At 40.4% G+C, this 27,858-nt stretch overlaps 2 protein-coding genes across 2 annotated transcripts in view; both read right to left on the minus strand.

Moving 5' to 3' along the window:
- xpo4 (exportin 4) overlaps positions 1–21,387 on the minus strand; it is a 63,850-nt gene extending 42,463 nt beyond the window's left edge. The window contains exons 1-6 of the mRNA XM_071481691.1: positions 21,252–21,387; positions 17,466–17,571; positions 15,698–15,839; positions 14,610–14,748; positions 11,765–11,881; positions 11,490–11,643 (exon numbers count right to left, since the gene is read on the minus strand). Of these exons, the coding sequence (XP_071337792.1) occupies positions 11,490–11,643; positions 11,765–11,881; positions 14,610–14,748; positions 15,698–15,839; positions 17,466–17,571; positions 21,252–21,341 (748 nt within the window). The 5' untranslated portion in view covers positions 21,342–21,387. The remainder of the gene's footprint in view (positions 1–11,489; positions 11,644–11,764; positions 11,882–14,609; positions 14,749–15,697; positions 15,840–17,465; positions 17,572–21,251) is intronic.
- Positions 21,388–22,744: 1,357 nt separating this feature from the next.
- lats2 (large tumor suppressor kinase 2) overlaps positions 22,745–27,858 on the minus strand; it is a 34,271-nt gene continuing 29,157 nt past the window's right edge. Inside the window, exon 9 of the mRNA XM_071481688.1 lies at positions 22,745–27,295. Within this exon, the coding sequence (XP_071337789.1) occupies positions 26,735–27,295 (561 nt within the window). The 3' untranslated portion in view covers positions 22,745–26,734. The remainder of the gene's footprint in view (positions 27,296–27,858) is intronic.

Raw genomic sequence — 27,858 nt, forward strand, 5'->3', positions numbered from 1 at the left:
AAAACTTCTCACACTATCAACTCTCTCTTTGCTCTCTGGACACTTGCTAATGTCTTTTTCTTTATCCACACAAGATGCTGCCTCTCTGTTCCCATGTAACACACTATCAAACTTCATCCAAACCCACATCATAACACAACACATCACAACACACACATTGTTCTAAAAACTATAAAAAACTTTTTTATCTTAACTGCTTTCCAAATGTCCCTTTTCTTCTTTCTCCCAAACAAGTCTTTCATTCTCCATGCCCCCACAACACACACACACAGTCTCCTTATTTAAGACTCTCTACACCCACAACAAGCTTTTTCACAAACCCACGACACACACTTTCTCCCCACACAGCCACAACACTTCCTGTCCTTACTCAAGACTCCTAAACACACCCACAACATGCTTTTTCCTTAGCTCATCAAGAACAATCCCCTGTGCTGCTCCTTCCACTCTCCCACACACACTTTCCTCAATCAAAGCATCTTACAAAGCCACAACACTTTCGCTGCTTCTCTTAACTTAACCACCAGTAGACGCCTTTACTTTCTCCCAAAAAACTCCTTCCAACATGTACAACCTCCTGATGGAGACCTCTGACATCCTGAAACGATTTGTCACTTGTTATGTTTCTCTCTGGAGAGCCGTCTTTCTTTCTGACTTCGAAACACAAATACAAAGAATTTCTCTTCACTCTTAAATACAACCAGTTAAATCTCTTTTTTCTCTCTTCTTAGATTCTCTTCAATATTTCCTTCATCACAAGCCTCAATAAGACAAACTAACTTTTCAAAATATGACACATAATCTTCCAAAACAGTTTCTTATCCCCTTAAAAATTTTATTTTATTTTTAGCATTTTCCACTGTGACTAACAGCACCATATACATAAATATATTCTGTGTCAACTTGTTCACTGAAGCTATGAATGAAATATTCAAACCAGGGCTGATTTTCAATATTGGTTAATCTGCAAATTATTTTCTTAATAAATCAACTCACTGATTGGTCTATATAATATCAGGAAACAAAATAAATTAACTAAAGCTCCAGAGCACATCTTCAAAAGTTTTGTGGGTTTGTCTGACCAACAGTTCAAAACTCAAATATATTTCAGTTTTCTATGTAAAACGGAACATTTGGCCAAAAAGTAACTAACAATTAATTGGTTATCAAAACAGTTGCAGATTAATTTTTCTGCTCCTGGACTGGATCGCTTAATGGATTCAGCTATAATTCAGACCCACTGTGTCATGACTGTTATGGCTGCATCTTTGCATGAAATGGAAATATTTAATTGATTGACCATTTTATATTTTTCTCTTAATTGTATCACGACTTATTTGGCCTCTATGGAAACTTTGAATCTCCAGTAAAAATTTTAAAAAGCTCAGTAAGTTTCAACAATGTCTGTAACGACCAACCACCCTGGGTTTAAAGGGTTGCAGCAAGGATTATTTATGTTCTCCTATCCAGGATGTTGGATGGACAATAGTACTTTAATATCTATTTACCAGTACCACCTACTTCTAATACCACTGATTCTACCAATCATCAGAACCTTTTGTTGCATTGTAGGTCTATATTTTAATATGTGCACCCAGCACTGTTTGCTTGTAAAATAAATCAAATATGGAAAAAAGGACACACTCTTCCTCTTAACACATAATAACACACACGGAACCGTATCACTGCCCTGCAGCTCGGTGACAGCAGCAGGAGGAAACTTCCAGAGGAATGTCCGATCAAAGCCAAACAGCGGCAGAGGCCGGCGAGGTCACGCATTCCTCCGACACTAGCCCACAGTCACTCCCAATGCACACACCCCACCACAACACAACACACCACACTTTTCGGCTCAAAAGTTGGCACCTGTCTAAGGGTCTGTGGGATTGTGCGTGCGTGCGTGCGAGTGTGTGTGTGTGTGTGTGTGTGTGTATGTGTGTATGTGTGTGTGTCCAATGCTTGGCTTTCAGGGCTTGTTAAAAATAGTCGTGGTAGAGCACAGGACCTCTTACTGAACCTTTCTAAAAAGACAGAATAAGAAAAGGATCAGGACAAGTAAGGAGTGAGCTACAGTATGAATAAGTTCATGTTGATTAGTTTTGGTATCTCACGGTTTAACTATTGTCTCTGATTATAAAATGTCCCTTTTTTCCTTTTATACGCCTCCTTTCAGTTGCTTTTAACTTTTACTCTTGATCTCCAACTCCTGTGTCCATCTTGATGCTGTTCTCACAAAATTCACCTAATAAAAACAAAAACATAACTTTCCTGACTTTTACTTTGAAAATCCCCTCGATCCAAGACAGAATAAAATGTAACTCTGAGCGAATGAGACACAGAAATAATGGAGGAAAATAGAGGACTAGGTGCATATTTGGTCCTACACAAGTGAGACCGAGTCCTGCAACCTGCAGACGGAGGGCGTCACCTCAGGGAGGGACCACCTTGGTGACAGAGGTTGTACAAATGCTCTTAAAGATCATATGACAGACAAAACTCACAAGAGACCTGAGGAATGATAACTACACAGCTACTTCAACTATTTTACACAGCTGAACAGACATGTAAAATGGATCTGACAGGTTGTGATAACAGGAAGGTGAAAACAGGAGGCCTAAAAGTTTCATCGCCACAAATGTGAATAATATTTAAAAACAGAGAAAGTAGTTTAAACCTATCATTTTGATGACTGCTTTTATTTGTCCTCAAAAGCACAAAGAATCTGATAACACAAATTAGAGAATATAAACCATTTAAAGACTTGTGGCCGACTGAGAAGACACAAACAAGCAAATGTGATAAAACCTAGTGTAACATGTTTACTACAATGTCATTTAGGAGCTTCATACAAATTTTCTGATGCAAACTAAATGTTTCCAAGTTGGCTAAAGTGGCATTAGGAAGACAACTGTAGGGCTCCAGCTTATGCTAATTCTCATGACTGATTATTTCCTTGATAGGTAAAGAAAATGTTGGAAAATAGTGAAGAGTGTCAACACAATTTTCTGGAGCCCAAAGCATCATGTACAAACTGGAGCTTTATCTGATAAACGGTCCCAAACCAAAAGAATTCTCTATTTACTCAAAATAGAAAACTGAGAGAAACAGAAATTAAACGCACTTAAAATGTAAATGTCACTTAAATTTGAGTTTGTGGTTCTGTGCTACAGTAACAGTGTGACTTATTCACCAGTTATTACTTTTATGCAGCTCTTTCTTTGGGTTTACATACAGATATACTCCATGCAATGTGTATTACACAGCTGCTTTTTTCCAGTTCTCTCTGAACTCTCATAAAACTGTCCTGAAAACAACTTACATGAACTGAAACGACAGTTTAAAATACTTCTCCTGACTCAAGCTCTTGAATTCAAAGACGAGTGAATTCACAACCTCAACCACGCAATTCACTTTTTAAAAAAGAAAAAAAAGATGGACTGTGTGCGTGTGTGTGTGTGTGTGCTCGTGTGCGTGCGTGTGTGTGTGTGTGTGTGTGTGTGTGAGTAGTGTACATGCCTCCAGGATGAGTAATGTACGCAGAGTGACTAGGACATGTGGGCTGTGGTTTGGTGGGTTTTTAAAAGACATCACCTGCTACCATCTCAACCCTTCCAACAGGCTCAAGAATAACTGATGTGACACGTCAATTTTCCACTGGAAAGATAAGACGGACTGACAGATAAACAGACACACAACAAGCACACACAAACACATCCAACTGACCAAATACACAACCGCTGACCACAAGAGTTTAAATCAAACACGAGTGAAGAGATTCACACAGCCCGTGTTCTCACATGCTGCTGCCAAATTTGCAGGCGCACAGACACATAAACACACAGTGTAGCGCCTTAATTAACACCAGTCAAATGCCAATAAAACTGCTGCTGGTAGGTTTGTCTGATCCTCCAGTCACTTTGGCAGAGAAGCAAACGGCTCTTCAAGTTTAATTTCCGGCTCCGATTCCATTTATGATGAGCTGACCAAAGCAAGACTCCACATCTTCAGTGACAGACCCTTGGACATCCAGTATTTATGGTTTTGCATGTGAACCTTAGCCCAGGTAGTGTGCATCGACATACAGCTCTCCACTTCAAAGAATGAGGGAACATAGTTGCAATAAAAAGCCATCACTCTTGCCCTCATGGGTTGTAATTCAGCGTGCGTTGCTATGCATGAACTAACCACACGACTGCAAAACAGCAAATGTGGGCTGAGCCTTTTCTGAATGTACAAGAGAAGCCGAACCATGAGGATCAGAAAACCAAACAACAAATAGCCTCAGGGCCAAAACTTTTTATCATTCTTGTGAGTTTGCTCATTTTGTGACTACTTTTCTTAGTAAGAAAAGTGATCTAGCAATAAATTAAACACTACTGGATTCATGGTCAGCACCTTCACAGATTTGATTTGTGTTACTTTATCACACAGGTAATATTAATTATACTGAGTGTAAAGCCTGGTGAGCAGTTTTATGAGGCTGTGGTTAGGCACATATTCACAATGAGGTCATAAACAGGCTGATGTTTAATAGGTGTCATCAACCAAAGTACTGGACAAAAGTTGACCCGATGATGGCATGAGATGAAAAGTCAGAGGAAAAGTTTTCAAAATTCATCCTCTGAGCACCATGAATGTCTGCAATGAATTTCAAAAAGATTTCACTAAAAACTGAAGAGGTTTACTTCATGGTGATGTTACGGGAAACATCAGATCACCAAAATCAGGAGGATTCAACCTCTGGGGATCACGACTGTCTGAACCAATCAAATAGATAATATATATCTTAATCTAGAATGTGGTGGACCGAACAACCAATAGATGGACACACCATCTCTGGAGCCACAGCACAGTTTGAGAGTCAGTGTGTTTGCATCTTTCCCTTCCTTAACAACATGGTATATTTTAAAGTATGATGTGTAACGCTCAGAAAATCCTTGTTTTATGTGCACTCCGTTGGCAGGTGCAATCGAGCATCCTGGGCATCAGCCAAAACAGTGATGAGACATAAGCAAGACAGAGTGTGACTGACCAGGATCATGTTGATAGATGAGGTATCTGAAGTTACACGGTTATGTTAGTTTGACAAGAGACTGTATTTGACTCTTCAGCACTGGCATAGCCCTAAAGTGTGGAGACATGGCTACGTGAGACTGGATGAAATACTATTGGAAAGTAGACAATAATAAACTAGATGTGTCGCAACTAGGGCTGTCAGTGTTTATGTGTTAATCACGATGAGATTTTTTTATTTATTTATATATATTTTTTTAAATTGTGTTGATCAAGTGCCAAAGATTCTTTATTTTACACCATAACTGGAGCTGCTACCAAAGATTCTACAGTGCTACGTCCTAGAATCTTTGGCTGCTACTGTTTTGACCCTTTGCCCCACGCTTACTTGTTGCCAAGCTGCCACAGACTCTTCCTACAAAGATTTTACATGGCAGAGCAAGAGACTGCATGGCAAGTCATGTCTATGGGAACAAAAGGGGGGCGGTTCCGGTCTGCATAAAGGGGCGCGTCAGGAGACCTGAAGTGTTTAAATCCAATGCCTGAATCGTCGTTGGTGAAGATCGAATGAGTTGGAAAATAAAAATATAACTTACCCAGAGCTCGTCTACGGATAAATAAATTATCAGACATCTTCATAATTACATGTCAGACATGCTAACGTTAGCTTCCAGTTCAGATAAACTGACGGTTATGTGTTGTCAAGACAAACTGTTCTGAAATGCAAAATAATAGAATTTTAATCGTGATAAAACATGCAATTAATCGCAATGAACTACTGAAATTCAGCAATTAATCGGGATTGAGAAAAAATTAATTGTTTGACGGCCCTGGTCGCCACACTTCATTATAGACATGAGAGTTTCCATCACAACTTTTGTTTTTCGCAAAACTAATGTTTCAGTATTATAGAATAGACCTTTTATATTGTCAAGCAATGTGACTGCACCGAACGGATTTGGCAGTGGGGTGAAACAAGGATGAAACCAAACATCAGTTACAAAAAGGTTGGATGAGTAACGTTAGACTGAAGATAACGCACATAAAATCTATAAATTAACAGCTTCTAAAGAACAGACATTTTGTCTGTCCTTTGTTGACATTAACGGACCCCATGTCTAAGCTAACGTTAGCTACTTTTGCACACTGATGGCGCTGTAGTGGAGCAGGCAAGAGACACTGAGGCAAGGCACTCAGGATATATGTGACATCTTTCTTTTTTCTACAAACAGAAATCTGTCTATAGGCTGTTATATGCAACAAAGAAAGTCGGGGACGGTTTCATTTTTTAATTTACATTACAATTGGTTCAAACATTGGCAATAAAAAAAGCTATAAATACATGCTATCCTATAACCTTTAAATAATTGAAGACTATTGTAAATACACACACAAATTAAAATTTTGTGTTCTCTTTTGTATTTTTTTGGCCAAATTGAAAAATAAATTAGCAAATTCTTGAAACTTGTACAGTTAGCGTACAGTATTTGTCAATGTTGCTTTTATTCTTTCACCTTTCCCTTTATTTATACTCAGAGGCAAGTTTAAAAAGTACACACATTTTTAATACCAGTCGATGTCTGAAACGGTCAAAAAATTTGGTTTGCAAGGTTTGTAAATGGTTAACTGGTGCGGAGTTTGTATGATTTGTAATGAAGGGGCTAGATCAAATCTAGCTTGACTTCATATTTGGCATTTTCACAGCTCCACTTTCATCAACAATTTGCAGACGTTGTACAAAACATTTCACAGATCAATCTGACAGTATTATCGTGACCGCCTTAAATAGCCAACAATCAGGCTATCTCTGCAACTCAACATTTTGCAGGCCTGAGCGGCCTTCGTGCTCAAGGATCGTGGATTAGCGAGCTTCTCCTCTATCCTCTATTCATTATGGTTGATCCTCGCTGAGGATGGACCTGCTGCACAGGAAGACTGGCTGAGTGTCTGCCAGCCGCCGTGCGAAGACTGCAGCGCTATGCTAAGGCGCATGGTAGGGTTTAAGTGATATATCCTGCCTTAAGTCTCACCTGCAGCCTCGCCATGTGAAATAACAGTCCAGGAATACTTCCTCAATGACCCACCCCCTCCCTTTCCTTCCCCATTTCCTTCTACTGTTTGGCCCCCCATCTGTTTAGACAGCAGTTGTCATTAATTCTGACTCTACTGAGTCTAAACCAATAAAAAACGCTATGCTATATATGCTATAGGCAGTTATGCCACTATGTTCAACAGCAGCTTGTTTCTTTGATAACAATCATTTATGGACGAAGTTTGCTGTGTGTTAATTTATCAGCAAGTGAGATTTTGATCAAGACTTGTAAGAAGTGAAATAAGAAATCTCTGAGAAGAAGGGAATTTTTTTATTTTGCTGCCTTCAATTAAGATAATCTGTGAGATATGAGCCTTTGTTTTTTTCTTTTTCTTTGTGGCTAATTGTTCATTGCTGTGGTGTTTTAACACTCTTCTTCAGTGTATTGAAAAAGAAATTAGAGTAAAATGCAGCATTTTAATAATTTAAATCAGCGAAGCAGTATACAGTAGTAAAATGGACACACACATATATTATTTAGTATATGTCATAGAGGACTACTATAAATTTCAACTGATACACACATTGGCTGGATGTCCATCAGTACATTAGCCCTGTGTATATACCCCTGTCTGTGTTTAGACAGCAGTAGATGAAGATTCTCCGTACAGGTCAGGGCCAAGGCAAACATCCAGCATCAGCTTACACACTCCAAATTCTGACCTTAACCTGAGAGCCAAAATGCCCATAAATTGACCTCTGAACAGCTAATGAGAATGCTGAGCCAGGCCGAGGCAAGTGTTGTACTGACAGTCGTCTCTTCAGCACAAGAATAACCCCTGATGAGGCGGCTGGGGGGGGGGGGTAACCGGTGCTCAGAGAAGTTAATGCGGCTTATGTTATGCGTCACTAAAGCAGAGGTCTCTCTCGTCTTCTCTTCTGACAAATGGAAATAAAAGTCCAGAAAGAGACAAACACTGTGCCCAAATCAAAGAGACGTGCAGGAAAGGCCACGCCTTAAGTTGAAACAACTTCAGTTTAAGTGAGTCAATGGAGCATGAAATCTACACGTTCCTCTCTAGTGAAGAACAGATGGGGGAAAATGGAAATGAGTGATTGCTACAGAACAAAGCTCCACTGGTTATTATAGCAACACAACTGACAGAGATGAATTTAGAGATTCCCTCACATACCAGACACATCTAAACAACATAAAAGGATCTAAATACGCTGGTTGGTGCAGGATCAGGAGGCTGCAGGGATGGAGGGTGATCCATCTGTCAGCTCGGACAGCCATTTACAGCACCTGACTGCCGCTGCAGTCTGCAGGCCTGACCACAAGCCTGACTAGAGTCAAGCCCCGTGCGGAGTGACACAGTGTCGTACCGACGCCCGGGGAGCGTGTCTTCACCAGATGACACCAGAGCCAAAGAGCCGGGGTTTCAGGCGGCGGCGTGGACAGATGACACGCATGCCGCTCGGTTTGTTTGAGGGAGGGAGGCTTTTTAAAAAGTGTCTTTGAGGAGCGTGTGAGCGTGTGTATTGGTGTGTGTGAAAGGCAGCCGCTGTCAGCCACGCAATTAAGGAGCGGCCCCTTGATACCCATACTGGCATACGTTCACATCACACCACACAGGCGTGTTGTGACACTTGCAGACAGGCGGCCACACTCATTCTGGCCTCCCAGTGGTCTTCATCAATCTGTTCTCCTTTTCAACAACAGCCCAGACACTTGTTGGCTTCATATAAACTCACACGCACACAGAATTTCAAGGAGAACGCCACTTGATTCGAGAATTTCAATGCTATTTCTATGGCCTGGGACAGTCCATTCAACATTTGTGACAACTCAACAACAAGAAACCAGAGAACTACAGCTCTATTTGCATGCAACTAGCACCACGAGGACACCTCCTTATTCTATTCATTTATCCAGCTATCTCATTATACTTTTCTTAATGATTTTGTGAGGGTATCTTCACGTAGTAGGCAGCCACACTAAAACATTCTTAACACTACTACTACAAGAAACGTTTACAATGATGATATTAAATGTGATGTGTGAGGACAAGGGTAAAATCTAGTGAAACAAAATTACTGTTACTACATTTACTGAGGGTGATTATGCTTATCTCTACTAAATAAAATTAAGTTAGGGCAGGCAATGCTGATGAGATCTATCACACTCATATATATATATATATATATATATATATATATATATATATATATATATATATATATATACTCATCACATATATATATATATATATATATATATATATACTCATCAAACCATGTCCTATGGATGGAGGCACTGTAGATCTGATGAGATCTATCACACTCATATATATATATATATATATATATGCCTTAATTTGTATATATATATATATATATATATATATATATGAGTGTGATAGATCTCATCAGATCTACAGTGCCTCCATCCATAGGACATGGTTTGATGAGTATGACCGGTTCATCCCTCCGGTAGAGGTTCAGGATTAACTACAGGGTGGACTAAACCTGATCTGGTGGCCTGACTCGACAGTATAGAGGTAGTGGTATAGTACATTTTCTGGAACAGTCACAACTGAAAAGCCATTTATATGTATGAATGACCCTTGAGGAAAGTTTTGTTTTGGTTAATCCCGTGAAACAAATACCTCTCACACAACCCCAAGAGTTTCATCAAATTAAGGCAGAAGTCATAAAGTAGTCCTCAATCTTGTGCATAGAGGCATAATAGACCCTGAGAAAGTTGGCTTAGTGCATTAGTGCACCATTTTATAAATCTTTTATTGAATCTGTTCTAACATTGTGTATGACTGCCTGGGATGGTAACCTGAGCATGACAGACAAAAAACACCTGAGCCAGATTGTAAAGATGGTTGCTAAGGTGACAGGTGTCCCCCTTCCCTCAGGCCGTAGACTCAGAGTTCCCCGGTTCAGGTGCAACAGAATTGTTGAATTGTGTATATTTTTGCACTTGTGTTGTTTCTTATCAGTTTTTTATCTGGTTTCAGGTTTCCCACTTGGGGTAACAAAATGAATCTGAATACTGAAAGATTAAATCTCAAGTATCTTAATCTTATATCATATTCAAGCCCATAATTTCCCGTTTTTAGCTCAACCTGACAGGACCCTGACATGTACAGTAACTAGTCTAATGGCTTCATATACACTAAAAACAAAACTCAACTCTGAAACCGTCTAAAAATTGAGTAACTACACACACACACACACACACACACACACACACACACACACACACACACACACACACACACACACACACACACACAGTGTATAAAAGTGCATCTTTGAGCACACACATATTGAACTGAGCATGCCAGGCATACCAAGGGGAGCCTCAACAAGCCGAGGCGGGGGTGGCGTGCTGCTGGAATGATACAGGGATGGACACACAGACACCTCTTTGAAAGTGATACATGGCCCTGGGTGGCAGCAAGCGCCACTCCAGATCTGCTCAGACAGGCAGAGAGGATGCCAGGCTGGTTGGGATTTAGGGCATAATAAGCCTTGACACACACACACACGCACACACGCACGCACAGACACCAAGTGCCTAAATTCACTCAACAATGCCGCCAACTGCAAAGATAATATGGATGTGTGCACAAGACATGAACTACAAAGCAAAACTGACGGGCACATATGCATTCCTGGGTGTCACATATTAGTAGAGCCACACACACACACACACACACACACACACACACACACACACACACACACACTTCACACTTGTCTACACAAAAGAAGTCATGTATATTGACCCAAATAAGTATCTTATAAGTGGACAAAATTAGGAGGAAAAGACCATATTCATTTAACCTTGAGCTGTCAGCTCTGCCAATTTTCCACAGTGAAGAGAACAGTCACTTCTTATGTCTCATGCTTTTTCCAAAACTCCCAGACAAACCTATTTTTGTACTTTTGGCCATAAGCATTGGTAGATACCTTACAAGATGGGATGCTTTATAATGTCATTTAGGGCAGGCAAAAAATAAATGTTGTGATGAATGAGTTTTTTAGCAGATTTACATTTTTCACATTTTCAATATGGAGCCAATTAATGTATTCATTGTATGCCAACTTAATTTTGGGTATATGATCAGGATGGTGTCAGGTTACCTTCCAAATAAGTTGTTTGGTGAAAACAGTTTTAACAGCAATAACATGAGACCACTGGGATACTCTCTGCCCAACCAGGCAGTGTTATTCAGTAAAATAACAACATGTGAAATGACAAACCACAACAAAACTTCATGTGCAGTAATGTGGGTAATGTGAGTAACAGGGACTGACCTGTATTTCCTCGCAGGAATTATCCAATCATGATTGGAAATCATCACATTTATGATCCTGACCTTTCCAGGCCAGGTGTAATATCCTGCCATTGACAAAGAAAGGATATGATTGGGTGGCAGGAAGTTCCAGCTGAGGACCTGATTGGCCAGAGCCAGGTATCGCTGAAAGACTGACGACATCTGGGCGTTGAGGTTCTCTCTGCGGCTGAACTCCTGCAGCACCTCCATGGTCAACATGAAGATCTGACGTAGGCCCTCCTCCTGGAAGCAAGGGAGGGATGATAGATCAGGAGAAAAAAAAAAGAGAGAACACTGTATTCCCTTCTATAACAACTTCACTGCTGCACAGAATAAGAGATGAGGTGGGGAACGACAAACAAACCTGGAACAGACGCTTGCAGCCGCCGTGAAACTCCATGCTGAGGCCAATGCTGCTAGTCTTACTGGAACTGGAGAACTCACTGAGCAGAGCGGTCAGGATGGAGCAGGCCAGTGTTTGCTGCAGCAGAGAGGGTTGCATCATCCCAAAGGTTATACAAGGAGTTATTACTGAGATTAAATTAGAGCAAGAATCATCAGTTAAGACCCAAAGAGGAGAGAGAGTGAATGTGCTTCATGTGGACGGACTAACACCGTGTCCCAATTCCAGCCTAAATGTTACATCTAAGTACCGGTAAGTTCTGAATATCCTTGATAATAAATACATAAACTGTTTACTATTACAATAGACTGAAAACAGTTAGTATGCAACTTGAATTTTGAATGTGGACACTATTGTCCCACAATGCAATGCACAAAGGAAATAGAACAGCTGCAGAACATTACAGCAAGTGGTGGTTAGTGGTTAGACGGCTAAGAAAACAAAAAATATGCATGAAATCTTTGGAAAAACATTTTGTTTTCTCTCTGTGAAGATCACTTGGCTGTGGCAATCTGAAGTCACAGTCTGGAGTCCAACAGCACACACACTGCCTCCTTTCCCTGTACAAAACAGTGAAGTACTGTACTACAAAGTTATACCAAAACAATAAGTGTATATTGTGTACTGTAAACAACATATTTCTGTCGTGGTGCAGAGACATCCACCATTTGCAAAAATAACAACTACTGCAACCTACTCTTGGATAAATAATCTCTGGCATGGGTTATTAAAGGACAACCCCAGACTGGAAGAATAGAGCTTAGACAGTATCATCATTAAACAGTAGTTATATTCGTAATTCACAATCTGTGAGAATTTGCCTCTCAGGCTATAATGAGCAAGACTATCTATTTGAGCCCAAGGTGACATTGTTTTGACAAACAGTCCAAAGCTTAAGAGATTTAATTTACAGAAATATGAAGCTGAGAAAACAGCCAATCCTCACATTTGTGAAGCTGAAACATGTATATGACCTTTTTTGGCTTAATAAATCTCTCAACAACTGATTAAATACTTTTTCCTTCCTAAGTGAGAAACCCAAAGAACCTCATGCACTGTCTGTCACTGAGTTTCAGTCCTCAGACCTTCACCTGGCAAAAATCACACAAAACCAGGTTTGTAAAAGTAAAACAATGTTGTGTTTATAAATCAAGGTAAAGTGGTGATAACAGTGTGCAGGAGTGTTTGGTTTGCCTCTTAAGTCAGAGCACCTATCACTGACAGAGTGCAAGAACCTTTTTGATATTACTATTTGAACTAATCAATGAATCCACTGATTATTTCAGTAATTCTTTCTTTTAACATCAGGCAGAAGAAACCAGATCAAAATGAGCCTTCTTGGCCACTTAGATCCCCATTCGATTTCTTTCTGTTGATTAAGTGATGAATAGGACGCTTTTGCAAAATGAATGTTATTTTTCATTTACTTTCTAATTGTAAATGGACTTAGATTCTTAAGACTGAGGGAAGATGAATGTAATTAAGGAGACCTGTCTGTTTTTGTGTATTATCATTGAAATCACCTGCTGCAGTCTATGATAAAAATGAAACCTTCAGCACTTTCAGTTGCCCTTTTCTGGTTTAGGGTTTGCTTTGGATAATAAATTGAATAGTGCCACCTACAGGATTAAAAAGAGATTTCCAGTTTGTTTTATTGTTTAGTGCAGCAGAAGTCACGCAAACACACATTGACAAGGAGGGAGACAAATATTTTATCTTTGTGTAGAAAAGTTCCATCAGTGCACTGAGTCACTTATATTCATAATTTTTCCATAAAGTCATTTAAACTGTTTATAAAACAGCCAAAACGTGTTATCATGAAAATGCACTTTGACAACATCTATACACAAAATTGATTTGAGTACATGAGCAAAGAAAACATGCACTCCACACTGTACTTTCTTCTAACCACTGGACCATGCCTGGAGCTTCTAACCCAGCACGGCCTTTGTGCCATTTTTTATTTTCAGACTGAGCTCGACTGTAATCTGAGCCAGATCCCATGCATGAAGTCTGTAAGCAGGCCACAGTGTGGTCCTTAAAGGCAGGAACATAATAAATATGATCAAAGTTTTGCTGCAGCATTCATCTAATGCTTTAAAGGTGTTGGAAATACACTCCATGAGCTCTAGCATTCATCTCAAACTGTAATACGGGTAATTGTTTATGTTTATGTTGTCTGTGACTGTAAGAACAGGTCACAACAGACACAATTTACTGTGAGAGGCAACAACATGGTGATGCCCATCAAACAGTCAAATCTCTATTATTTGACAAATCATTATTTGTATCACTCTCCACCTACCTGGATCTAAACTTACACAGGTCGTAGAGGTGGAGATAGTTCACAAAATAGTTGCGTGTCACCCAGAACCATGTGCTCCTGTTCTTTTTTTGGGTCTGTTCAGGAGATTTTAGACTTACTTAGGTTAAAAAAAAGACAAAATTGTATTTACTTCTTTCACTTTTTCCTTTTCAGCCTACGTTACATTTTGAAGTGACCAGCACACATCTATTTATCAATTTATTGTCAAAATGACTCAGAATGATTAACTGATGATCAGCTACCTATCTAATCCTGACAGTCCTTGTGAAACTGTAAATTCCTGGGGCCATATGAATCTAGTTGTCTTTCCTCTCAGTTTAACTAACGTCTGTACAAAGGTGTGGAAAATATTTGGATGATTTAATTATGTGTCTTGCATATGGGTGAAAATCCCCCAAAAATCCTATTAACTGGTTAAAAAAAACATTATGTGCTGTAAAATGTGAATCTCTAAAAGATATTCAGGGACGCCTCTCTCACCACTGTGGGGTTCCCACTGCTTATGAGCTGCCCGACCTCGTGAAAGATGCTTTTACAGTTGATGGATTTGTCTAGAGAGCCTCTCTTCACGATGACCGCCACGGCCAACAGGATCTGCTCACGGACATACTTCTGTAGACTGAAGCAAACGGGGAGGCGACTGATCATTTAATTGAAGCAGAGACACTTACAGTGAATGCACGAAGTGAACTGAACAATGACCACTGCAGAGAATGAGCACAGGAAAAAAAAATAAAATGAAAGAGTGGTTCTGTGTCTGAGGGTGTAATCACAGCTGCGGTCTGTTTTCATTGGCCATACTGGCTTGTTTGTTGAAGAGAGTTTCAGTAACTTGTCACTGAATCAGGTCAGAGACGTTGGTGGATTACAGTGTCTGTGACTTGTGCTCTTCTTCTCTGCTGTTTACACTAGTGGACAAATAAAGAAACAGCTGAATATGAGCATCAGCCCAGATTTGATTTGGTAAATGCCCAGCTTTCCATGTATGAGGAAGTGCAGGGTAACTGATGCCACTGTTCAAACCACTTAAACGCTTAGATTATTGAAAATGTATTTTAAAAAATTCAATTGCAATCACAAATCCAGCATCAATACTATCTGCATAAACAGATTAAGCACTGCTCATACAAGCTTGGTGTGATCCTGAGCAGATTTACATTTTCAATATTAAGTTATTTAATATATTCAGCTCATTAAAAAGCCCATAATATATCTGTGGGAACTGAAAGGTTTGTTGATGAATATTAATGGGCCTTGAATTGCCGCAGTTTCCTACATCACATTTACATTTATTCATTTGGCAGACGCTTTTATCCCAAGCGACTTAACAGTGAAGGATAATAGTAAAGCTACAGTGCAGTGGGAGAACTTTATGTAAGTTTCGGGTACAACATCTATTTAATAAACACTGGGAGATTGTATAATTGTATAATTTTTCTGTGCCTTAGACTTACGTAACAGGAGACGAGGCCTATTTATGTTCTTGTGAACCTTACCACTCACCAATGAAAGTCAATAAAGGGCATTCATACTACACAGGTTTCATCATGTCTTTCTTTCTTACTTACTTAGGTCTCTGTAAGACGTAGGTGAGAAGGAATGTCCGGAGCGACTCGATGCTGGTCTTCTCCAACAGGATCCACTCCCGCACAACGGCCTCCATGATGGCTGTGGCAGCCTGGAACAGCACATAGTCCACCTTACTGGTCTCTGGAGGCACAGGGTAAAGGGAGACAAGAAAAATATAAGGCAGGGGAATTAAAAAGTCATGGTTGAAAACGGACTGCTGGGAAAACTATTCTGCATTTTGAGCATGTTTAATTGCAAACACACGTAAATGCTTGATGAAGTGGAAGTTGAGTATGTATTGGTACAAGGGCTACATATAAATCCAGATATATGGTAAATAAAGGCATTTACATACTTTGCATTAAAAAAGTCCCCCCAGAGATCTGAGTTTAAATTGGTTATTGAGCTTAAAAGTCTTTTCCTAGCTAATGTAAAAAAAAAAACAAAACACTAGCTATCACAATTTCCTAAAGCCCTATGTGACATCTTAAATTGTCTTTTTTTGTCAAACAAACAGCGGCAAACCCACAGATATTCATTTGGCAAACTCTCACATTTGAGGAGCTAAAACTAGAGAATTATCAGGATTTTTGCTTGAAAAATGAAGATGAATCAAATATCAGAATACTTTAACTTTCCAGCAATCGTCCAATGTTTCGGCCTGAAACAATTCAGCCCTTAAAATTATCATCTTCATTTTTCACTGTTTTCGGATGTTTTACAGACCAACAAACAAATCACTTAATTGAAAAATTAACCTACAGATTTATGAGTTGAGTCGCAGCCTTAAGTGATTTAACTGTAAAACTGTATGGAGGATGTAGTTTGTGGTGCTGTTAAATTGTATTGCAACATACTAGATGTATTTCGATCAGTGATCAATAGCCTGAGAAAACAGAGTCATTTTCAGTTTGTTTTTGATCGTGGACACAATTGAGACAAATCTCAGTACAAGATGTACTGCCTCACTACTTGTCTGAACCAGCAGCCTAGTGGGAACAGCACAGCAGCAGCGTCAGTGTCTACACTGGATCTGCTCAGACACAGTGCTACTGTGCACTCAGAGGCAACGTGACAACACTAACAGCCCAAAACACAATCATGTGAAATGGACCTGATCCTACAAGAAGCTGTTTCACAGGCAGTTAGATAGATGTACATGATGAAATTAAAGTATCTGAGCTGTCAGACAGACGTCGGACAGATGACTTGGCTGAAACGTGTCCTATGAAGACAGAAGCTTCCTCTGGTTAAAGGTAAATTATTAAAAGTCCATACTGCATGCAAGACCTGATTGAGGTTATGTGATAGCCTCCTGTAATGGCTCTTAAACTGGGATCCAAGAATGTCTGGGAGTTCTCAAAAAATGTCAAGAATGTCACAACAATAATAAAAATGACTCTGTGCTATATATTTGTATATCTGGGTGTGAATCTTCAACATCTACGCCACCAGAAACCCCAGCCCATTATGTCTGTATAGGGGTCCATGACATTAAAAATGTTTATCTTTTACCCAAAGATCACAGCAGAAGGTTTGTGATAATAACACAAGTGGCTGAAGCCCAGATTGGATGGACGCACTTGAATGAAATGGAAATAAAGTGAACACTTTCCTCCATTTAAACAACAACTGTAGCTTTACCCTTGAGCAATACACATGAGGACCAACTCTACAACTCTTTTTTGGGGAAAAAATAAAAAATAAAAATATGAGAAACATGTTCAAAATAAGTGATGCAGGCTAAATGATTACGTCAATAGTTACCTAAGATGTGCTTGCAGATGGCAAAAGGGGATTTGGACTTCCTGAAGGAGAGGAATACGTGTTCAGCATGCTGCCTCTGTTCTGTGCTGACCATGGACGGCGGTGCCTATGAAAAACAAACAACATTAACATTTATAGATGAGACTTAATTTTCTGGAAGTCTCAGAGGGAGTATCCACAGATGGGGACCGTACTCTCTTTCCATTGGTTGCTCAGAGTGCACACTAAATATTAAGTCAATTAGAGCAAAGAGTTCATTATAAAACCAATACCAGAAAGGACTGTTACTGTCACACGCAATGATACTAATATTGTATTCATACTTTACAAACAAAATACAATCAAGAAAGCCAATAACAGAAAACCCTCCATCATGAAAAAAGGCATCAAGGCTCCAAATGTGCTATGATTAAAAGTGAGAAGGAGCAACACACACACACACACACACACACACACACACACACACACACACACACACACACACACACACACACACACACACACACACACACACACACACACACACAGAGGAGTGTCGCCATGATACAGCTCAGCAGGAAAGTCACATTCCAGGCTTGATTGCAAAAGCAACTCTGCGGCTGAAGGCAGCAGAGGAAAGAAAGAACCTTTTATCTGAGAGCGTGCGCGCGCACACACACACACACACACTTACTATGATGAAGTGGCAGACACACAACACACCTACTTATACCAGAAATAAGGATCTAAATATGACTGAAAAATGTATTAAAAAAATGTAAAAATAAAATCAAACTCTCAATGGCGTGCTATATCCACCTTGATAACAAGACTTAGGCTGCATTAATTCATCTTTTTATGTTAACTGTGGAAAGAATTATTGTGTTTAATCTGAAAAGAGTTGAAAAGTGTCACTAATGGTGGTGAACCAACATAGGATTATTTTCTGACGCTGAAGCTTCTGACTCTCAGCGCATCGGTTTGGTTCAGTCTCATCCCTCTCATCAGCGTCATTCACAGTCACAGCTGGCAGCTGTTTTCACCAATAATGGTCTGATAAAGCCGCTGCAGACCATTTGTCCAGCGTTACAAAAGCAGACACAAAGTTCCAGACAGAGAGACAGAGCTAAAAACAAAGCTGAAAAGAAAGAGACTTATATTCAGCAAGTGGCCAGAAACATGACTCCAAGTGACCGCTCTGTGTCCGCTAGGTGTGTAAATCAATTGTTCTCTCACACAATCTTAATAAAAGTAATTTTCACAAGTCATAGTAAATCAATGTTGTGTTTGTTTTGGTTGCGATGCCCCCAAGTGACATTTTACTAGGACCACATGTAACAAATGCAAGACACCGATATGCCTCTGATTGATCTATCATGGTTCACAACACCTGAAACACTGCCAGATAATCACTGATAAACACTCACACAACACCCAGCTCTGAATTACATCCTCTAAGAACAAATCTACAAACTAAAATGTATTGAACAGGGAGTTATTGTCATATTTAACAGGACAACAATGTCCACAACTGTGTATCAAAATGTCTGAACGTATGGGAACTCATATGGGTTAGCTGTTAGCATGTTAGCTCAATGGACAATGTAAAAACAAAACATGAGAGTCAAACTGGAACTTGAGAAGACTATTAAGGAGAAATCTGACTTAATTTAAGTTCACAAAATTCACAATTTGAATACAAATGTTTCAGTGGTTTGTTAGGTGAATACAGAACAAGATTCAAAGGTTATGTACCTGACAATGTGCCTAACATTTACACTGTCATTGTATTGATTAATATTCAACTTTCTGAGGTGTCCTAGCTGTCGAGTGGTAAAGATTTACAGGACCCTTTGTTGCAAATCACCCGCCTCTTTCTCTCCTCATTTCCTGTCCGTCTCTGTTCTATGAGCTGTCCGATGAAGGCAAAAAATAATGTATGAAAAGAAAGAAGAAAAGAAAAAAGCGTGAGTAACATCTGAGATGAAACTCAGAGCGAAACATCAGAGTTTAACCTGAGCCACTGATGACAGAAATAATATTTTTTTAAAAGAATCACTAAAATATAACTATTAGCATTTCTAATTTGGCAATGAACGATATGAGAAATGCATGAATTAAGATGTAATAACCTGCCCTTGGTAATTTTAAATGTGGGTACACAACTCAGCCTGTAACATGCCTGATTTAGACATGTGCAGGGGTTTGTTATATACCATGGCCCATGAGCCGCTTTCATGTGCAGTTTCTGTTATTACTGTGTGTGGATTTGGTGTCAGATCAGCAGCTGTCTGTGACCAGCTACTGTAACTCACCACCTGCCAAGCCTCTCAGTTCACAGCCGCACCAGCAGGCAGTGAAGACTTTCACTGGTGAATACTGATTAAAATTCAGCTTCCTGCAGTGTCCTAAAGATATAAATTATAAAATATATACACATTATCTGTGGTTTGATCAGTCAGGACCCGTTGTTGCAAGTTATGCCTGTCTTTCTCCACTCATTTTCTGGCTGTCTTGATACTATTAAGTGTCTGATAAAGACAAAAAGGTAAAAAGTAAAGAGTAAGAGTGCAACATCAGAGCTTTAGATTCAGAATGAAACTACAGAGGTTAGCCTGGGCTTTTTCTTGTGGTTTCTCAGCAGCTCCACTGATAAGAGTAACATGCTTTTTTGGTACCAGCAAAATCACCATTTTTTAAAATTTTCAATGAAAATGAAATGAAAAACTATCATTCCAACTAAAATCGTGACTCCTATCACAATCGCTGTATATAACATCTGCCAAAATGATCTCAATACGATTTATTTTGGTTTTGTTTTTTTTTGTTTTTTTAATATTGTGCAGCCCTAAATGATAAGAAATTAAAAGCAGTGCATTATCATATATTATAATCAGCCTGAAACAGACATTATGTTAGACTGACAGCATCGTCCTGTTCAACTAATTTTGAGTTATCAACACCCTGGTTCACCTAGACACTAAATGTATAGGCAGCATCATCATACTTAAAACAGAAGGAATTCATTAGACACCTGCTGACTGACATGTGGAGGCAGAGCTCCAGCATGGCTGCTGTGGTTTCACATGAAGACACTCATCTTCTCAACAGCCACATGTCTCCGTCAGGATCAGGTTTAAACAGCGCAACTATCCGCGTTAGGTTCAACTTAAAGCCCATAAAATGGTAAAAGCGAAATGGCAGAGAGGCAAGAGCGGGCTCCAGCTAGCTAACACATCCAGCACACACGGACTCATGACATGCACATGGTTAGCCACTTGCTCCTAGCTGGTGTGTTCATTTGTTCCGCTGGAAGCTGGAGGGTGCACAGGGTGGAGGAGCAGGGGGAGGAGGAGGAGGAGGAGGAGGCAAACACTTGATGGAAACGTGTGTAGAGGAGACAGGGGATGAGCTAAAGCTAAAGCCCGAGATGCTCCAACTGTGCGTGGAGAGTACAGTGAAACTTGATGCATCGTTAACAGCTGAAAAGGGCGAAGTTTCTGGAAACCTGAGCCCCACTGGAAAGTGTCCAAACGTGGGGTAATATTTTAGGGTGGAGGTGGTCTATGAGAAGGAAAGGGTAAACGAGGAAATAAGGGGGAAATGTTACGATTAAGAGTGGATTTTTGCGGGAATTTTGCGCCACGCATCGTTTCTCCGGTTTAAAAAAATGAACACATTTAACAACAAAAACCGAGGAGAAACAAACACCAGCGGGAGACACCGACCGGCCACCTCCGCCCGAGACAAAGTCAACACACATGCTCCCTCTCCTCCGAGGCTGTAAAGTAACGCTGAATCTCTCACCATTAAAACTTTGGCAGCGCTTTCCAGCTGTGTGATCACTTCTGATGCACCGACCGCCGCCATCATCGTCCCTCTCCAATGACGCGCCATGCGCTCTGCATTGTGGGATTACAGCGACGGTACCCGGCAGGCTCGAGCCCGTCGTGCTCGGCGCGGAGGCGGCGGGTACTGCAGCTGCAGGGCGGGTTCACCCCGCAGCCACGTCCTGGTCTACGAAGCTTTAGCTAAATATGAAACTGTTAAAGGAAGAACATTAAAACTAATGTAGCCCTGCCTGTTGAGTGTAAAATATGAGTTAACTGCAACCGTGCAAGAGGTTTTCGACTGTATTGAACAGAAAAGAAATGTCAAGTCCAGTCTTGGATGGATAACCAAAAGGGCCTGCTAAGCTCAGGCCCAGGGGCCAGAGCCTCTTGACTTGACTTCTTGTTTCTGGTTTGGCACAACATGTGTACAAAGAGACAACACAACCACAAAGAGACTCAAACTAAGACAGAGATGCATGACCACAGAGACAAAAATTATTAAGAGGAGACGACAAAGAACTACAAAGAGACAAAATGATGCAAAAATACAGCAGGACCACAAAGAGACAAAAAACTACAGAGACACAAAACAACTACAAAGACAAAGACTGACTACAAAGACACAAAAATATGAAGAGACCATGTCATTAAGATGTGTCTCTATACTGGACACGTCCAAAAGAGCAGAAGTAGAAAGTAACCATCAGTTTACCACAAGTATTTAACTGTACACAAGTATAATATTATTATATTAGTATTTCATTTTGATACTACTTTATACTTCTCCTTTAAAGAGGACAATGGAACATTTTTTACTCTTACTTTCTTTCACAGCAAAATTAAAATGTTGATTATATCTGCATCGACCAGAATTACTATTATGGTTTTGTTACTTTTACTTATGTAAGAGATCAACCTCTCAACATCTGACAAATAAGAGAAATGAAATCTAGTGCAGTAAATAGGGTTATGTTTCAAATGTCAAAAAGACTATTATTTAAATTCACTTTTTGCTGTGTCCTTTCAGTGTCCTTCAGACAAATTTTAAATTGTGAGGTTTGAAGTCTTCTTTGTCCATTTTTCTTTTTTGCAAAAAAGAAATTTGAAATTCACTAAATTTGAGTTCATGCTTACATCCAGAAGTCTTAGACCTGGTAAATATTAGTATGGTATGAGTTATTCATGAAAACTCTTCCCTTATTTTTGCTTCTCTCTATTTATCAAAACCATTGTTATCAAATCAAAGGGTAAGTTAGATGGATTTACTGTGAAGGATGACAGTCAACAGAAATGTAATCTTTCTCGTGTATTACATTTCCTTTCCATGGCACACAACTGATTAATATCTAAATCTATATGAAATATAACTTGAGTTATGACAGGCCTAAAATAACAATTAGGAATGATAAAGCTTTTTTTTGCGTCACCTTCTGTTCACACATAAAACGCACTGAAATAAAGCACGAGTCCAAGTTGGTTAATTTAATTTATACATACATTTTACACACAAGGACTGTGAAAGCATTTTTACAAATTCTCAGTTCATACATAAATGTAAAAAAAGAGATGGCTGTCCACATTACATCATCTATAATACTGTGTAGACATGTTTGAACATTAGCACAAGGGAAATTGAAAAAAAAGGAGAAAAAAGATACAAAAAATATGTATATCTGTATAAATATAAATTCAAGAGTAACAGAATTGTATCATACATTAAGAAGCATCAAAGACGAGCGGAGGCTCCTTAGAGTAAAAATACAAAATGAAAAAGATACACAAGGAAGTCTTGTGAAGAAATCAGATCAAGTCAGTCAAAGATTGTCAGTCATCACTCTCTAACCTTGGAAACAGAAAACAAAACAAAACCTCACACACTTTGTGGCACTCACACACTCTGCCGAGAGTCGCGGCTCTCGCTATAAAGCTATTTGTCACGCAGCAGTCCGTCCTGGTCGATGTGGATTGACAAAGCAGTCAACGAGAGGTCAAGAGAAGTGGAAGGACGTCTGATCTGACGTCTGGACCGGCTGACAGAGAAACTGGATGGGAAAGAGTGAAAGAGCAACACCCGTCTGCTTTAACAGCCTCAGTGATGATGCCCTTGAGCAAGGCACTTCACCCACGATGGATGCAGTGGTGCTGCTCTGCAGAAGACTGTAGGCAGCTCACAGGCAGCACTGGCTATGTTTACACACAGGATACTGGCTTTAGTCTAGTTTAAGCCATCAAACACATTCACGACAAACAGTAAAAAAATATTTTTTCAAATTGAGTTTTTTGTATATTCACACAACAAATCTGTCAGTCTGTGATATGAAATTTAAAATTTCAACAAACCACTCCAAATAAAAACAGTTGCAATATTGTACTGCGGTGAAAACCCTGTTTCCCTTTCCTAAAACAATACATTGCAACCAGAGATACACTGAGTTACAGAAAAATTCCACATTTAACAAGACATTCGTATTATAATTTAATGTCCTGCACACTTTCCCTCAACCTCTGCCTTATCTAAATCTACTTACTGTCAGTTACCGATTGAAAAAGAACAATAATGTTGGAGCATGTAAACAAAGCCAGTGTGCATGTGACACAGAGAGTGCTCTGTCAGCTTCCCCACATCAGGAGTAGTAACAGCTAAAAGGAGGTCTGTGAAGAAGAGATGGTAAGAAGAAGGTCATCTTTAAGATTGTGCTGCTCATTGTACAACACAAGGCACATTTACAGAAAAAAACAAACTTTCAATACATTGTCAAGCAAAAATAATAATAATAATAATAATAATAAAAAAAACAAAATCTTCTGTAACAAATCTTATCCACACATTTTCCACCACTCTGCCAGTTATGCATCAGATAATCACTTAAAAAGTTCTGACTTCTTTAGCATTCCCAGTCATTAAGTCAACTTCACAATACTGTTGGAACAGTTGGGTATTAATTATCAACCAAACAGCTCAGTTCAAAGAGAGCGGATACTGTTTACTGATTGTCAATAAGCATGAGGGCACTGGATGATCGCGTCACCAACACAGAACACGGCACAGGTCTGTAGCAAAGTACAGAGTTGAACAACACTCAAACTTGTGGTCATTTCAGATAAATAAAGAAAATGTACCAAACACTAACTCTTTGTTGAAGTTTAACCGTTTGTTTGTAAAGTAGAGAAAGCTATTCATTCTTATTTTTCCAATTACATTTCCTGAAGCCAACCTGCCTCACTCCTCCTCTTCCTCTCACTTTTATCTGCTCTGTTCCACCTCTTTCTGAAACCAGAAACCTCGACACCCTCCTCTCCTGCGCTCAGGACCAGCCTGGCTGCAGGAGGCGAGGAGTCTACCAACACTGTTCTGCAAACACTGATCATCATCATCATCATCATCACTGTCGTCGCCTTCGTCATCGAGCGGCGACACACACTCCAACATTCAATTAGAAAGGCACATAGCTCATTACTTTCAAAACCCAAGCACACTTGGCAGTGAAGCCAACATTTCTTTAAAAGAAAACAGGTACACGTGTAATAACAATCATTATAATAATGTAAATAATATTAACCACAATAAAAAGCAGCATGATGTAACTGAAAAAAGAAATATATATAAACCAATATATTTGTACATTTCAGTACTAAACGTTCAAAAGGATATTAAGTGTTTAGAAAACTATATATAATGTAAATTTTTTTGTATTGCACATAGTCATACTATCACGTTTGGCTGTTGTAAGAACATGTTGCTTTGTGTTTTCGTGACGGCCTCCACAGGACAGAGGCTGGTTAAGTTAAAATATAACTGTGAGACTGATCTTTGTGAAACAGCTGTAAAATTTTGTGTGTGTGTGTGTGTGTGTGTGTGTGTGTGTGTGTGTGTGTGTGTGTGTGTGTGTGTGTGTGTGTGTGTGTGTGAGTGAGTGAGTGAGTGAGTGAGTGAGTGAGTGAGTGAGAGAGAGATTGAGAGAGAGAGAGAGAGAGAGAGCTTTGATTCTCAGTCAGAAAACATCTCAGCCCCACTCGACCTGACAGGCTCAGGCCCGTCTACATCTACTTTTGATTCCTGTCATTTTATTTATCAGTTCTTTCCCTAATACAAAGCATGAGAAACTATGTGTTGTGCCCCACCCCCCCAAAAGAAAAAACAATAAGTTTCATTTCAACAACATTTTTCATCTGATCCAACTGCTCTTGCAATTCACGAGCAGAATTTCACTGGTTTTAGTGAGTGGTTCAGTCTTGGATCGGACTAAAATAAAAATTCTGGCTAGATTTTTTGAGTCCAAACCAAACTCTACACATGATCTGTGCAGCTGTGCAGGTTAAGGATTTTGTTGGAGGTGACTTTTGAAATGGTCAAGTCAGTATAGAGAATCAGTAACAGGAAGCATTTCATAAAAACAAGGATGTTTGTAACAGCAACCTCTCAGGGAAGAAGAACCTCTCGGGCTCCATCTAAAGGACAATATCACAATAGGACAATAATACATTACACTGAACTCATGTTGGCACAAAATGAGGCAGCAGTGGATGGAGAAGGTAGATGTGGATGGTTAATTTCTAAATTTTCAAAATTTGATTTGTTACAAATGCAGAAATTAGAAACAGAAATTTTGAAAACTGGATGCTGCCAAAAGGAACGCACTTCTTCTCAAACCGAAAACAACTATTTCTTTGTGGGTGAACATGTTAGAGGAATCTGGGAGAATTTGTTCGTCCATCTGCTCTGAGACGACTGAAATCTACCTGCAGAGACCCACACCTGTTTCACCCTTTGAGACCGAGCACGAGCTGTACTGAATAAGTAAGTGTGTGTGTGCACGTGCATGCATGTGTCTTTGTAGCTTATTTTGCAGCAGCTGTGAAAGAGGCGTGTTGCTAGCCCCCACACCCCCACCCCCACCCCTACCCTGTGCGATCAACGAGTAAACTGGTTCCACTCTTCACATTGCTGTGTCCAATATTTGAGTGTAAAGCAGCTCAGGTAGAACAGGAAGTAGCTCCTGTGTCAAACAATCACCGTCGAGGTGTTTCAGTCGTCCGTAAGACCAAGGGTGGAAGGAATGGGACAAGAAACCGCTGGAGGAACCAGAAACAGTCCTCGTATTAGAACCATGAGATCCAGACGTCCGTACATTCCCAAGGATATTAACTATCTCCTTTCAACCTGAACAGTTTCTGAGTCTTGCTCTGCTGACTGCATACGCTTCACCCTTGATGCAGTCAGTCACATACAGAATGTTGGTTCTTGGTCCCGGATCAGGGGAGTCTTGTCTCTGAAGTCATTGTGGACGCACTATAGGTTCCACAAGGTGGCGATGTTCGTCAATCCTGCTCCTGCAGCTTAACAATCACACATGCCAGATATGCATTGACACACACAGACACAGACACAGAAGAAGAGCAGTGGTGGGTGGGAGGGTCGAGACACACGCCGCTCAGGAGAAGTATCAGTCTGCAGCTCTACACATACACCGGCTCGCATCCCTCCCCCTGCTCTCCCTCCTCTTCATCTTCCTCTTCCTCCTCCTCCTCCTCCTCTTCTTGTTCCTCCTCTTCCTCTGGGCCGATGCCACTGGCTCCGCTGATGCTTGACGACACCTCGCTGGCCTCAGGCGGTTTAGGGTAGCGGAAGGGGCAGCCGTTGTCGTCGAAGAACCTGCGGAAGGTGAACTCGTAGAAGGCGTGCTCTGGGTGCTTCCCATGAGGGGAGCAGAGCGTGTCCAAAGCCCGGGTGCTGTCCCCACTGTCACTCCACGCCCCGGGACCGCCCTCCTCCTCCACGGGGTCAAAGTTGGACGTGTCCATTGGGTGGGCGATCTTGGGCCGGTAGGGGGCCGGTTGCTGCCGTAGGTTGCTGGAGAAGTCCATCTGGGAGAAGAAGGGGTGGGCCTTGATCTCGCCGGCGCCGTTGGCACCCAGCCGATCCTCTGCAGAGCAGCAGAGGCGACTGATGATATCGACAGACTCGGGGCTCAGTTTGACCTGGGCGGGCACCTGTAGTGTGCTCTCCCAGTTAATAACCTGTGGAGGGGAGAGACATCATACATGAGGTTACCATGGCTACAGTAAGGTCACATGCATTATTCAGTAGGCTGGATTCACACCTCCGGTCTTGACATCTGTTGACTAATACAATCTCACCACCAGGTAGAAGAATGTAGACGTGGTATGAAGATACAACCGTATCTGATGAGGTCATGTGATACGACTAAAAGGTTCGGAGCAGCTAGTGAACAGACCTTGTGCTGAGGAAGACTGAGAGATGTGATCAAAAGCTCCAGAACAGCTATTGAGTGAAGCTTGTGGTGAAAATGTACAAAACAATACAATTTTGACTCTGTGATTGTTAAAGTATCTGTGCAGCTGGATACCAGAAGGGACAGTAGGACTCTTCTTTTTGTAATGATGTGGCTGAACTGACCCTTTAACACAAGTCACTGGTATCAGCAGTAGCTGATTTGTTGGACGTACTTTTGGTTACCTGTCATCATGCTAGGTTTGAGATGTGCAACATGATTGTGGCACGTTTAGCTGGCCTCGCCTGCTGTGACTGAAGTCATCCAGAGACACGTGGCTGATATTCA

The sequence above is a fragment of the Trachinotus anak genome, unplaced genomic scaffold (genome assembly GCF_046630095.1).
Source record: "Trachinotus anak isolate AG129_WGS33_773 ecotype Australia unplaced genomic scaffold, CSIRO_AGI_Tana_v1 ptg000001l, whole genome shotgun sequence".
NCBI lineage: Eukaryota > Metazoa > Chordata > Actinopteri > Carangiformes > Carangidae > Trachinotus > Trachinotus anak.